Consider the following 13,972-nt stretch of genomic DNA (forward strand, 5'->3'; position numbering starts at 1 on the left):
CTATTATCTTTCCCCTGAAGATATCCTTTCCCCAAAATCCTCTTAGCCAATTTACACACCAGGCTCAGCAGAAAGCTGTTTGAACTTTTAACCCAGCATGTGATGATCTCACAAACTGTGCAGAAAGTATAGCGAGGTATTCGGCTAATACGGACTTTCACTCCCACACTCAGGACAGATCACAGCACAACAAATGGTTCAAAAATATCGTGGGCTAGAAATTTGGGTTGGGTGGTAGTGCAAAACAGGGCGTATCACATTGGTCTCCCGTTATATGCTGTCTGATAGGGCGGGGCGGATAACAGGTGGCCCCTGCGCTACTGCCCATGATAAATTTCTACCCTCATAATCCCAAAGCTTAAACAGCTTATAACTGTTCTCTGAACTCTAAACCAGCATTGAAATCACTCCAATATCTATTACATATTAAAAAAAAAAGGGTGCGTGGTCTCAACATTGCAAATTTATCGCAGCTGTAGGCGGCACTGTGAGGGTAACATTACGTGACAGGGACACCTAAAGGAAAACTATCAAATCCACCTTAGGAGCCAAACAGGATTAAAAAAATAATGGAATGTCACCCCCTCTTCTCCATCTCCAATACTGCCCTATCCTCTTCTGAATGAAAAAGCGACCTTGAACCTGTGCTGCTTTTTACAGCCAGGTTCCCAGCTGCGCCATCATCTCTGTCACCGAATGTTGTCCCATTTTCTCTTGAGTGCATCCATCAACAATTTTTTGTCCCGTTTGGCCTTCTTCCCGGGTTGCAGGCCACCCCCCATCTTTTCCCAAATGCCACTGTTGCAATTAACCTGTGCTATTTATTTCCACCCCCTTTAGCTTTCCGCCCAGGTTCTTGGCCATGCTGCTTTCTCTCCCTCTCCTAATGCTATCCCATTTTCCCTGAAGGCTGCTGGTTATATTGAAAATCTGCAACTGTTTATCAGCCCAGTTACCCCTCTCCCCAGGTTGCTGGCCACAGACCTGGGGTGTCCTTTCCTACTGACTGATCATGGATCCCTCCTCCTGCATTCAATCTCTCACATGGGGATGGAAACATGTTTCATTATTTTTTCTTTGATTGACAGGCCAAACAAAATGGAAGTTTTTGCCCTAATGGCCATGCCCCAGCTTCATCGCCAGGACATAATTTCAGCTATTTGAGCAACAGAAAGAGATGCCCAACAAAACAGCAAGGCTTCCTGAAACAAGTGTCAGAATTGTTATGGAGACAGAGATATTTTGAGAAAAAGATCAGGAGAAAGAAAGAGAGATAACAGACAAAGCACATTGGCAGTGATGGGAGAACAAATCTGATGACAAAAGATTTAGGGCAGATAGAGGCATCGTAGGATCGTGAGAGTTCCACTTACAAAAAAGCAGAGATAGGAGAAGGGGTCAGAGAGACAAGCTTAAAGGTTAGAGGGACAGCATCAAAGATATACAAGAGTTAGAGGGCCAGAGGACATGCCATGAGTAACACCACAGGAGATTTACTATTACTGTGAATATAACCATTACTATTAGTAACCTCAGATATTGCTTTTGATATATCTTGTATACCTTTTGAGGCTCCAGTCATGGTAACTTTGGATGTTACAGTAGACTGTAATCGTTACTGCTAACTCTGCACTTCAATAGGAAATGACTTAATAGCAACATTAAAGCCCATTTGTGTGGGCTGGAAACTATACAAAAATGCTAATTGGTCAGTGCAAACGTCTTGGTCTCGGGCCTCTGCTTTTAAATTGCCTATGAGACACACCTGTATATGGTCACACAGTTAGATGCTGATGCTTTCCTATTCTTTTATTATAAACCTCATATTTTCCTGGTTTTGTAGAATGATGCTGATGTGGAATGGAAGTTTGCCAGAGCCAAGCTATGGATTTCCTATTTTGAAGAAGGACAGACACTTGCAGTGCCATTTAACTTGGTGCCGAGCCCGAAGTCCTTCTTCTATCTCCTGCTGAGAATTAAAAAATCGCTAACCAGCCTGTTGAGGTGTAGAAAAGGACAGTATCAGGAAAATGCAGAAATGGAAAAGGTAAAGTTTTAGTAATTAATTCACTCGCTGGATCTTTTTTTGTAAAGAGTTTTTGAATAATATGCACATAATAAAAGTGAAGTGGGGAATCTATTATTCAGTGTACGCATGTACAGCAATAAACAAAACTAAATATGCAATAGTTCCAAATATTGAACACAAAGTGAGACAGTTACAGCCAATAATATTTTAAGATTAAATGAGTAAATACACAATGAAATAGGAATATTGTGAATTTAATCACGAGCTGGGGAGGAACTTTTACCATAAATGCCAGACTGGGTTTGTGTCAGATGGTGAGGAAACTAACACGAGAAAGTAACCTACTTGACCTCCTCCTCATCAACCTACCTGTCACAGACATGTCTGTCCATGATAGGTAGGAGTGACCACCACAGGAACCTTGCAAAGACAATTGGGCTGGATTTTGTCAATGGGGACGTGATGGAAGCGGGACTCCCACTTTTTGGGTTGTAGTCCTGCTGTAGTGTATGTACCTTTTTAAGGGGAGAACTACTTTTTACAGCTCCTGTATACTGTAGTACCGGCAGTGACCACACCTGTATATAAACCCTGAGTAGGGATCTGTACTGTTAGTTTTAGAGTAACCCTCATCCAGTAAACACCTGTTGATTGTTCCTCTGCAGTCTCTGTCTATTTATTGAAGGACACCATACATCAAGATTCATGGATTCAAACCTACCTGCAACTCTGCATCACCTCCCAGGGATTCGCTCCTGGAGAACAGTGAAAGAAGAAGGCCGAGTCCAGAAATACAGGCGTCGACCATCCAGAGAAGACTTGAGCATCGCAGAGGAGGCTGTGGAGAGCTGGGCTTGGTTCTCCAGTCACGACGATCCAGCGCAACGGGCAGACCCTTCCCGGACAGCGGCGGCTGGAGCCGACCGACGACACAGAAAAAGGCCGAGCAGCGTCGACGGGGTAAGAGAGAGGGTAAAGCGCACAGGGCGCAGCCGGGGTTCAGGACCGAGCGGCGTCAACGAGAGGGGCGTGCAGGAAAATGCACAGAGCACGGCCGGTGTTCAAGGGCTGAGCAGCGTCCGCGGGGAAGAAAGGAAAGCGCGGGAGACGCCATTTGAGCCGCAGTGGAGAAGAAGGGAGAGCGCGGGAGATGCCATTTTTGAGCCGCAGCGGAGAAGAAGGGAGAGCGCGGGAGATGCCATTTTGAGCCACAGTGGAGAAGAAGGGAGAGCGTGGGAAGAAAGGAAAGCGCGGGAGACGCCATTTTGAGCCAGCGGAGAAGAAGGGAGAGCGTGGGAGACACCATTTTTAGCCAGTCTAACCACACCCAGGGATGCCGAAGAGTGGCAGTGTCACAGCGTTCGACAATGAAGTCGAAGATTGGGTGACATATGTAGAACGCATAGAAGTGTACTGCAAGGCGAATGAAGTGCCAGATGCCAGGAAAGCACTGGTATTGTTGAATTCCATGGGTGCAAAAACGTATGGCTTACTGCGAAACCTAGTAACACCAGAGAAGCCAGTGGAAAAGGATTTTGAAAGCATAGTGGCAATCCTACAGGACCACTTAAACCCCACACCGCTGCTGATAGCAGAAAGATTTAAGTTTCACAAAAGGAACCAGCATAAAGACGAAAATAATGCTGAGTATTTAACGGAACTGCACAAGCTATCGAAACACTGCCAGTTTGGAACGGGACTAGCAGATACTTTAAGGGACAAGTTTGTGTGTGGGCTTCAAAGTGAAGGAACCCAGAAACGGCTTCTATCAGAAAAGGATCTAACGCTGGACAAGGCTTTCAGCATGGCAGTATCACATGAAGCAGTGGCAAGGGGCACTGCAGAGATACAACGGAGACCGCAAGAATATGGCACAAATGAAATGTCATATGGAGCAGTGAAGTGTTATCGCTGCGGCAGAACAACACACGACCATAAGGATTGTTGGTTCAAGGACCAAGTGTGCAGACAGTGTGGAAAAGTAGGACACATAGCAAGAGTCTGCAGGTCAGGAAAGAAAACCAGCAGCAAGAAATCTCCACAGGAGAAGTACAAAACGGTACATAAGGTGACGGAGAGTAGTTCAGACGAACAGAAAAGTGATAGACTCCGGAAGCAAGGAGCTGGGTTGTCTGAAACTACATAATGTAATCAAAATGGAGGATCACCAAACTACCTGGGTCACGCTCAAGATAGCAGGAGTCCAAGTGAAAATGGAATTGGACACAGGATCAGCCCTAACAGTCATAAACCGAAGGGACTACAAGCGGCTATTCTCACATATACCCTTGAGAGATACAGAGATTGTCTTGAAGACGTACACGGGGCAAAAAGTCTACCCCAAAGGAAAATAAGGGTGAACGTAATGTACAACGGCAAGGAAACACCAAAAATGGACCTATATGTATTGCCAGATGGAGGACCACCACTACTAGGACGTGAATGGATCCGGAAGATACAGTTAGATTGGCATTCCATACAAGCACTGATGGTAGATGCCAAAAAGGATGACGACGTCACACCTGGACGACTGTCAAAAATGCTAACTGACGCACAAGAAGTGTTCCAGGAGGGACTCGGAACACTAAAAAGCATAACAGCGACGATCAAAATAGAGAAAAATGCAAGCCCAAAGTTTTTTAAGGCCAGACCGGTGCCTTATGCGATCCGCCCAGCCGTCGAAGCAGAGCTGGAAGGTTTGGAATGCTCTGGAGTACTGTCCAAAGTGGACTGGAGCGAGTGGGCTACACCCATCGTTCCTGTAATGAAGAGGTCGTTGAGTAATATGACTGGGGAACCAAAGAAGGTTCGCATCTGTGGGGACTTTAAGGTGACAGTGAACCCAGTCCTTCACATGGTACAATATCTGCTTCTGCGGATTGAAGATATTTTCGCCTCGCTATCTGGAGGAAAATGCTTCACTAAGATTGATCTGGCCCAGGCGTACCTGCAAATGGAGGTAGAAGAAGCCTCGAAACAGTACCTCACGATCAACACTCATAAAGGTCTCTACCAATACAACCGGCTGGTGTTTGGGGTAGCATCAGCTACAGCTATTTGGCAAAGAGCAATGGATCAAGTTCTGCAAGGGATTCCAGGGACCCAGTGTTATTTGGACGACATCCTGGTCACGGGCGAAAATGACAGTGATCACCTCGCCAACCTGGAGCAGGTGCTCACTAGATTGAAGGAATATGGGCTCCGAGCTAATCGCCACAAATGCGAGTTTTTCCAGAAGCAGATCTCGTATTGTGGCCACATTATTGATGAAGAGGGGCTACATAAGTCCCCTGAAAAGATTGAGGCAGTAGTCAAGGCTCCAACACCGGAAAATGTGTCACAACTGAGGTCGTTCCTCGGGCTGGTGAACTACTACCATAAGTTCTTGCTGAATTTGTCTACAGTACTACACCCACTGAACACCCTACTGCAAACGGGGGTACCATGGAAGTGGAATGACGAATGTAAACGAGCTTTCCAGAAGTGCAAAGAATTGATCACATCAAAAGAGGTGTTGGCTCATTTCAACCCAGCACTACCAATTCGGTTGGCGTGTGATGCATCACCCTATGGTGTTGGAGCGGTGCTGTCGCACAAATTCCCGGACGGCTTGGAGAGGCCAGTAGCCTTTGCGTCTCGGTCACTAACCTCAGCCAAGCGTAACTACGCCCAGATCGACAGGGAGGCCCTCAGCCTAGTGTGGGGAGTGAAAAAGTTTAACCACTATCTGCACGGGCAGAAGTTCGCCTTGCTGACTGACCACCAACCACTTGTCTCCATCTTTAATCCAAAGAAGGGCGTTCCGGTGATTGCGCAACGGCTACAAAGATGGTCCCTTTTTCTAGGGGCGAACCAATATGAAATAGAGTATAAGGGCACGAAACAGCATGGAAACGCTGATGGGCTATCACGCCTGCCACTGCCTACTGCGGAGGAAGCACCAGCAGTGGACCCTGTCGAAATATTTTATTCGACTATAATTGAACGCTTGCCAATAACTAACGCGGATATAGAGAAGGAGACCCGAAATGACCCGACACTGTCTCGGGTATATGATTTGACGGTAAAGGGATGGCCAACACATGGCGACTCACTGTTGCCAGCATTCTCATCCAGAAGAGAACAGCTGTCAGTATGCCAGGGGACCTTGATGTGTGGATCCCGAGTGGTAATTCCACCCAAGTTAAGGGAGAGAGTGCTCGATGAGCTTCACGAAGGCCATCTGGGAGGGGTGAAAATGAAAAGCCTTGCTAGGGCTTATGTGTGGTGGCCGAGGATCAATCAGCAAATCGAGGACCTGACAAAGAGCTGCTCAGGATGCCAGAAGGTCCAAAATGCACCACCACATGCCCCTCTACACCCATGGGATTGGCCCTCCTCTCCATGGCAATGGGTGCATATTGATTTTGCTGGTCCGTTCATGGACTCAATGTTCTTAATAGCCGTGGATGCGCACTCGAAATGGCCTGAGGTGATCAAAATGTCCTCCACCACCATGGAGAAAACGATTGCAGTCCTACGGACTGTATTTGCTAGGAACGGCTTGCCAGAGCAGATTTGCTTTGATAACGGACCACAGTTTGTGTCCGAAGAGTTTCGGAAATTTATGAGAAGGAATGGGGTAAGGCATTACACATCCGCCCCGTATCATCCAGCCACAAATGGATTGGCTGAGAGGTTCGTACAAACCTTTAAAAAGGCAGTAAGGGCCATGTGCGATGACGACATTCCACTGCAGCATAAGGTGGACAATTTCCTGTTAGCCTACAGAAATGCGACACATGCAGTTACCAACCAGACCCCGGCCATGATGTTCTTTAACCGAAGGTTGAGATCTCGTCTGGATTTGCTCAGACCAAATGTAAGAAGAAATGTTGAGAATAAGCAATTCCAGCACATCAATGAGATGCCGACAAGGAGCTTCAATGTAGGGCAACCAGTCTTGGCCTGCGACTACCGAACAGAGAAATGGCAACCAGGAACGATATGCACACGGCAGGGCCCACTAATGTACACAGTGGATGTTGGGGAGAACATTGTGAGACGCCATGTCGACCAGATCCTAGCGTCACAGGAACGAGTCAACCCCATGTCTCGCGTACCTGGTGATGAACCTGACATACAGGTAGCATCTACCCAGAAACAGTAGCATCGGAAGCTAATGAACCAACCGACGAAAGGGAGGCAGAATCGCCTCCGCACCAAGAGCAAGACACTCAGGAAAGGCGCTATCCAGAAAGGATCAGGAAGCCGCCCCAAAGGCTGAATTTATAAATGGACTATTTTCAGTTAATGTTGCATGTTAAAAGTGTTAACTGTTAAATGAATGTTATGGTACTGTTAATCTAAAAGGGGAGGAATTGTAGTGTATGTACCTTTTAAAGGGAGAACTACTTTTTACAGCTCCTGTATACTGTAGTACCGGCAGTGACCACACCTGTACATAAACCCTGAGTAGGGATCTGTACTGTTAGTTTTAGAGTAACCCTCATCCAGTAAACACCTGTTGATTGTTCCTCTGCAGTCTCTGTCTATTTATTGAAGGACACCATACATCAAGATTCACGGATTAAACACCTGCCTCCATCGACTTGTGGCCAACCAATGCTATTTTCCCTTGATTGACCTTGTTAACCCGCTCAGCGGGCTCAGCAGGCCAATTAAGGGACACCTGGTTACTGGTGACATCAGTGATTGACATTTCATCTGTCAAGAGCTTTTGACAGATGAAAAATCAACGTTTGACAGCTCTGTGAAGCTGTCAAACACTGACAATCTGTCTTCTAACTTGAGTCCTTCTACTCGGCCTCAGTTAGAGAGCTCTCCAGACCAGAAAGCAGAATGCTGCAGCTTTTGGCAGTTCAGCGGCCATTCTGCTTTCTGTGCCGGTGAACTGAGGTACTCCTGAGAACTGAAGGAAGGAAGCCTGCAGGAGAAAGTAAAGGTAAGTAAAACTTATTAAAACACTTTACACTTATCTCACACACGTACCTCTGCACACATGCACCCATCACTCACCTGCACAACAGACATCTCAACCCCTGCAGACCGACGGCCCACCTTGCTAACTTGGTGTAGTTCAGAGCCGTCGGGAAGCCCACACTTCAGGGCTAAAAATAGGGATTAGGCAAAAAACTGCCTGTTAACTACCTGTTGACAGGCAGTTAATTGGCTCTAATCCCCTTCCCGCCTCGGGGAGGCGGCTCCCAGCACAGGTCAGATACCCACCTCCTGGGACATTGGCACGGAGACGGGTTGGGGGCAGGATGGGTTCCTGCCCCCCGATTTTGCAATTTTCCCACCACTCCCGCCTCCAAACCCGCCTCCACGGGGCTTGGAAATTCGAGCCCAAAGTCTTGTCCCCATAATGAGGACAGCCTTCATCATGTAATGTGGCACTACTGCAGTACTGAATGGGACAGCCTAGGACAGATATAGAAAACTGTGTATCTGAGGCACCATGGACCATTAGCAGCAGCAGAACTGTATACCACCAAATGTGTAACTTCATGGCTGGGCAAATCCTTCAACCTTTCATCTCCATCAAGCCAGAGGACTAACCCTGATTCAATGGGGAATATAAAAGGACGTTCCCAGAGCAGCACCAGAGGAATCCTAGAATGAGGCACCAATCAAGTGAATCCTAACCCTAACATCACAGGTCTAAGTGCATGCTAAACACCAAAAGAGGGTAAGCAGTCCCACAGGTAACATTTGAAAATTATGATGAATATTCAAGCAACTAACCGGAGGAGGAGGCTCCATGAACATTGCTTTCCTTAACAATGACGGATTCCAGCACAAGTGCAAGAGATAAGGCTGAAATTTTCACAAACACCTTCAACCAAAAGTGCCAAATGGATGATCCTACACAGGTTCCTCTTGAAGTGCCCACCATTATAGATGCCAGTGGCCAGCCAATTTGGTTCACTCCACATGACATTAAGAAACAGCTGTGTACACTGGCCAAGGCAATGGCTATGGGTCCAGAAAACATCCCAGCTGTAGTTCTGAAAATATTCACCAGAGCTAACTGCTCACTAACCAACATGTTCCTGTATGGCTTTGACACTATGATCTATCTACACTCCAACGACCTGCTCACTGACACTCCGCTTGGGTTCTGACAAAACCATTTGATCCAGACCTGGATGCAAGAGCTGAATGTCAGAAGAGAGGTGTCAGAATGTCAGAACACCGAGACTGAGTATGGCAGAAAGTAGTCCGAGCAAAACTGAAGTTAATGGGTGTTGTGTATGTACCTTTAAGAGAATAACTGGTCTCAGACTGCAGTACCGGCAGTGACCACCCCTGTATAAAAGGCACTAGAGAGCCTCTTTTATTAGTTTCGTTATGAACTTCCACCAGTAAAGATCAGTTTGTTTTCACTCCTGCTAGTCCGTGTCTCAATCATTCACGGACTTAACACTGGCGACGAGGATGGGATGGCCAGCACATGGCGAACCACTGCTGCCAGCATTCTCGCCGACAAGAGAACAGCTTGTCAGTGTGCAGAGGAACCTTGATGTGTGGATCCAGAGTAGTAATTCCACCTAAGTTGACGGATAGAGTGCTCAATGCGCTTCATGAGGATCATCTGGGTGGGGTAAAAATGAAGAGCTTAGCCAGAGCGTTTGTGTGGTGGCCGGGAATCGATAGAGAAATCAAAGAGATGACCAAGAGCTGTGCAGGATGCCAGAAGGTCCAAAACGCCCCCACCACAAGCTCGTCTGCATCCATGGGAGTGGCCCTCATCTCCATGGCAAAGGGTGCACATTGATTTTGCTGGTCCCTTCATGGACTCGATGTTTTTAATTGCGGTGGATGCACATTCAAAGTGGCCAGAGGTAATAAAAATGTCCTCAACCACCACGGAAAAAACTATCACAGTTTTACGAACCATATTCGCCAGGAATGGGCTGCCTGAACAGATTTGCTCTGACAATGGACCACAGTTTGTGTCTGAAGAGTTCCGGAGGTTCTTAAAGAACAATGGTGTTAAGCATTACACATCTGCCCCATATCATCCAGCCACTAATGGATTGGCCGAGAGGTTTGTCCAAACATTCAAGAAGGCTATCAAGGCAATGTGTAATGAAGATATACCCCTACAACACAAGGTGGACAACTTCTTGTTTGCCTACCGGAATGCGACACATGCGGTTACCAACCAAACTCCAGCCATGATGTTCTTCAATCGAAGACTACGATGCCGCTTGGATTTGGTTAAGCCAAACGTCCGAAGAGATGTGGAGAACAGACAGTTTCAGAATATGAATGAAAGGCCGACCAGGAGTTTTAAGATAGGTCAACCAGTTTTGGCCTGGGACTACCGCACTGAGAAATGGCAGCCAGGAACGATTTGTACACGACAAGGACCTCTCATGTATACCGTGGACGTTGGGGAGAGTATTGTAAGATGACATGCTGACCAGATTCTAGAGTCACTGGAAAACCTCAACTCCACACCACGATCTGATACACCTGGTAATGAAATCGATGTTTCAATTGCAGCTACCGCAGACCCGGTAATATTGGAAGCAGATGAACCAAACAACGACATTGATTCTGACTCAACATTGCCAGAAGAACCTGATACCCCAAAGAGGCGTTATCCAGACAGAATCAGGAAGCCTCCTCAAAGACTGAACTTATAATTGCTTAAACTTAACCAATGTATCTTGCAACAGTAATTGTGATTGTAATTCGTTATCATTAGTTGTTAAATGAATGTTATGTACTGTTTATCTAAAAGGGGAGGAATTGTTGTGTATGTACCTTTAAGAGAATAACTGGTCTCAGACTGCAGTACCGGCAGTGACCACCCCTGTATAAAAGGCGCTAGAGAGCCTCTTTTTTTAGTTTCGTTATGAACTTCCACCAGTAAAGATCAGTTTGTTTTCACTCCTGCTAGTCCGTGTCTCAATCATTCACGGACTTAACAATGGGGGTTAAGAGGAAAACTCTCCAGTGACTGGAGTCATATCTAATATAATGGAAGATGACCGTGATTGATGTAGGCCAAAAATTGCAGCTCAAGGAGATTACGGCAGGAATTCCTCTTGGAAACATGCCTGATGCAACCATCTTCAACTGCTTCACCAATGACTTTTCTTTCATCATAAAATCAGGGATGGGGTTGTTTATTAACAATTTCTCATTGTTCATCTCCTTTCATAACTCTTCTGATAATGATGCAGCCCATGCCAGTCTACAGAAGGAATGTAGCTGACTTTAGCTGACCAGTGGCAGGTTACAATTGGGCCACATCAATACCAGGTAATGACTGTCTCAAGCAAGAGAAAGTTCACCCTTTCCTGACAACAGCACTACCATTGCCAAGTCACTCACCATCAACAACCTGGGGTCACCATTGAACAGAACTTTAACTGGACTAGTCATATTTACACTATGGCTACAAGGGAAGGGCAGAGGCTTGGTACTCTGAGACAAGTGGCTCACCTGACAATACAAAGTCTCTTTACCATCTACAAGGCTCAAGTCAGGAGTGTTATGGAATACTCTCCACTTACCTGGATGGGTGCAGCCGCAACAATACTCAAGAAGCTCAACTCCATCCAGGACAGAGCACTTCTCTTGAATAGCGTCAATGCTGTTGCATTCAATATCCATCCTCTTGACCATCGGTGAGATCAAGTATGTACAATCTATAGAATGCACTGCAGGAACTGACCAAGGTTACTTTGACTGCACCTTCTACCCCTATAACCTCTACTACCGAGAAGGACCAGAGGAGTCATAGGAAAACCATTAATGCCAAGTTCTCTTCCAATTCACACACCTTCTTAGCTTGGACATATAGCAATGTTCCTTAATACAAAAGCAAGATACCGCAGATGCTGGAAATCTGAAATAAAAACAGAAAATGCTGGAAATGCTCAGGAGGTCTGGTAGCAACTGTGGAGAGAGAAACAGAGTTAAAATTTCAGGTCAATGACCTTTTGTCAGAACTGGAAAAGGTTAGAGGTATAGCAGGTTTTAAGCAAGTACAGAGGCAGGGAAAGCGGGGAGGGGAGGAAAGAACAAAAGGGAAGGTCTGTGATAGGGTGGAAGGCAGGAGAGATTAAATGACAAAATGGATGATAGTGCAAGGCGAAAGGAGATGGTAATAGGACAAGTAAAGAAACAAAAGATGGGTCTAGAGGAGGTGTAAATAGGAATAGCAGAATCATCAGGAACAGCTGCCATCTGAATAAATGGGAGCAGTGGTTATGGTCTGAAATTGCTGAACTCAATGCTGAGTCCAGAAGGCTGTAAAGTGCCTAATAGAAAGATGAGATGCTGTTCCTCGAGCTTACGTTGAGCTTCATTGGAATAGTGTAGGAGGCCAAGGACAGAGAGATCAGAGTGGGAGTGGTCCAGAGAATTAAAATGACTGGTGATCGGAAGCTCGGTGTCACGCTTGTGGACTGAACGGAGGTGATCTGCAAAGCAGTCACCCAATCTGCATTTGGTCTCCCCAGGGTAGAGGAGATCGCATCGTGAGCAGCGAATACAGTATACTAAATTGAAAGAAGTACAAGTAAATCACTGTTTCACCTGAAAGGAGTGTTTGGGGCCCTGGACAGTGGGAAGGGCAGTGTTAAAAGGGCAGGTGTTGCATCTCCTGCGCTTGCACGGGAAGGTGCCCTGGAAAAGGAATAGGGTGTCGGGGGTGATAGAGAAGTGGGCCAGGGTGTCACGGAGGAAACGATCCCTTCGGAATGCTGAAAGGGGAGGGGAGGGGAAAATGTGTTTGGTGGTGGGATCACGCTGGAAGTGGCCGAAATGGCGGAGGACGATCCGTTGAATGTGGAGGCTGATGGGGTGGAAAGTGAGGTCAAGAGGAACCCTATTGTGATTCTGGGAGAGAGGAGAAGGGTGAGAGCAGAAGTGCAGGAAATGGAACAGACATGGTCGAGAGCCTGTCAACCATGGTAGAGGGGAATCCTCGGTTGAGGAAAAAGAGACATATCAGAAGCACTGGTATGGAACGTGGCATTGTCAGAACCGATGCAACGGAGAAGGATAAACTGGGAGTATGGAATAGAGTCCTTACAGGAAGCAGGGTGGGACAAAGTGTAGTCAAGGTAGCTGTGGGAGTCAATGGGCTTATAGTGGATATTGGTCGACAGCCTATCCCCAGAAATGGAGACAGGGAAGTTGAGGAAGGGAAGAGTCGGAGATGAACCATGTGAAGGCAAGGGAAGGGTGGAAATTGAAAGCAAAGTTGATGACATTTTCCAGTTTGGGGCAAGAGCAGGAAACCATGCTAATAAAGTCATCAATGTACCGGGTAAAAGAGGCGAGGGAGGGGACCTGAGTAGGACTGGAAGAAAGAATGTTCCACATATCCCACGAAAAGATATGCATAGCTAGGACCCATACAGCACCTCTTCTTTCTATTAGGCACTTTACAGCCTTCTGGACTCAACATTGAGTTCAACAATTTCAGACCATAACCACTGCCCCCATTTTTTCCAATGGCAGCTGCTGCTCATGATTCTGCTATTCCCATTTACACCTCCTCTGGAGTCATCTTTTGTTTCTTTCCTTGTCCCATTACCATCTTGTTTCGCCTTGCAGCATCATCCCTTTTGTCATTTAATCTCTCCTGCCTTCCAGCCTATCACAGAACCTCCCTTTTGTTTTTTCCTCCCCTCCCTCTTTCCCTGCATACTTGCTTATGTTCCAGTCCTACTTGCTTAACCTTTTCATGTTCTAACAAAGGGACATCGACCTGAAATGTGAACTCTGTTTCTCTCTCCACAGATGGTGCCTGGCCTGCTGAGTATTTCCAGCACTTTTTGTTTTTATATCAGTGTTCCTTCATCATCACAAGATCACTATCTTGGAATTCCCTACCTAACATCAGTATGGGAGCACCATCACCACAAAGACTGCAGCAGTTCAAGGTGAAGGACTTCCACCACCTTCTGAAGG

General features: G+C 46.5%; 1 protein-coding gene across 3 annotated transcripts in view; it reads left to right on the top strand.

Annotated features, from left to right (window-relative positions):
• The window catches only part of LOC147111637 (short transient receptor potential channel 6-like), a 263,222-nt gene that overhangs the window by 206,808 nt on the left and 42,442 nt on the right, over positions 1 to 13,972 (top strand). For all 3 annotated transcript variants that reach the window (XM_085998725.1, XM_085998727.1, XM_085998726.1), the window contains exon 9: positions 1,844 to 2,047. In XM_085998725.1, the coding sequence (XP_085854851.1) occupies positions 1,844 to 2,047 (204 nt within the window). The remainder of the gene's footprint in view (positions 1 to 1,843; positions 2,048 to 13,972) is intronic.

This window comes from Somniosus microcephalus, chromosome 10, assembly GCF_052327205.1.
Source record: "Somniosus microcephalus isolate GS21.2 chromosome 10, FLI_Smic_1.0, whole genome shotgun sequence".
Taxonomy (NCBI): domain Eukaryota; kingdom Metazoa; phylum Chordata; class Chondrichthyes; order Squaliformes; family Somniosidae; genus Somniosus; species Somniosus microcephalus.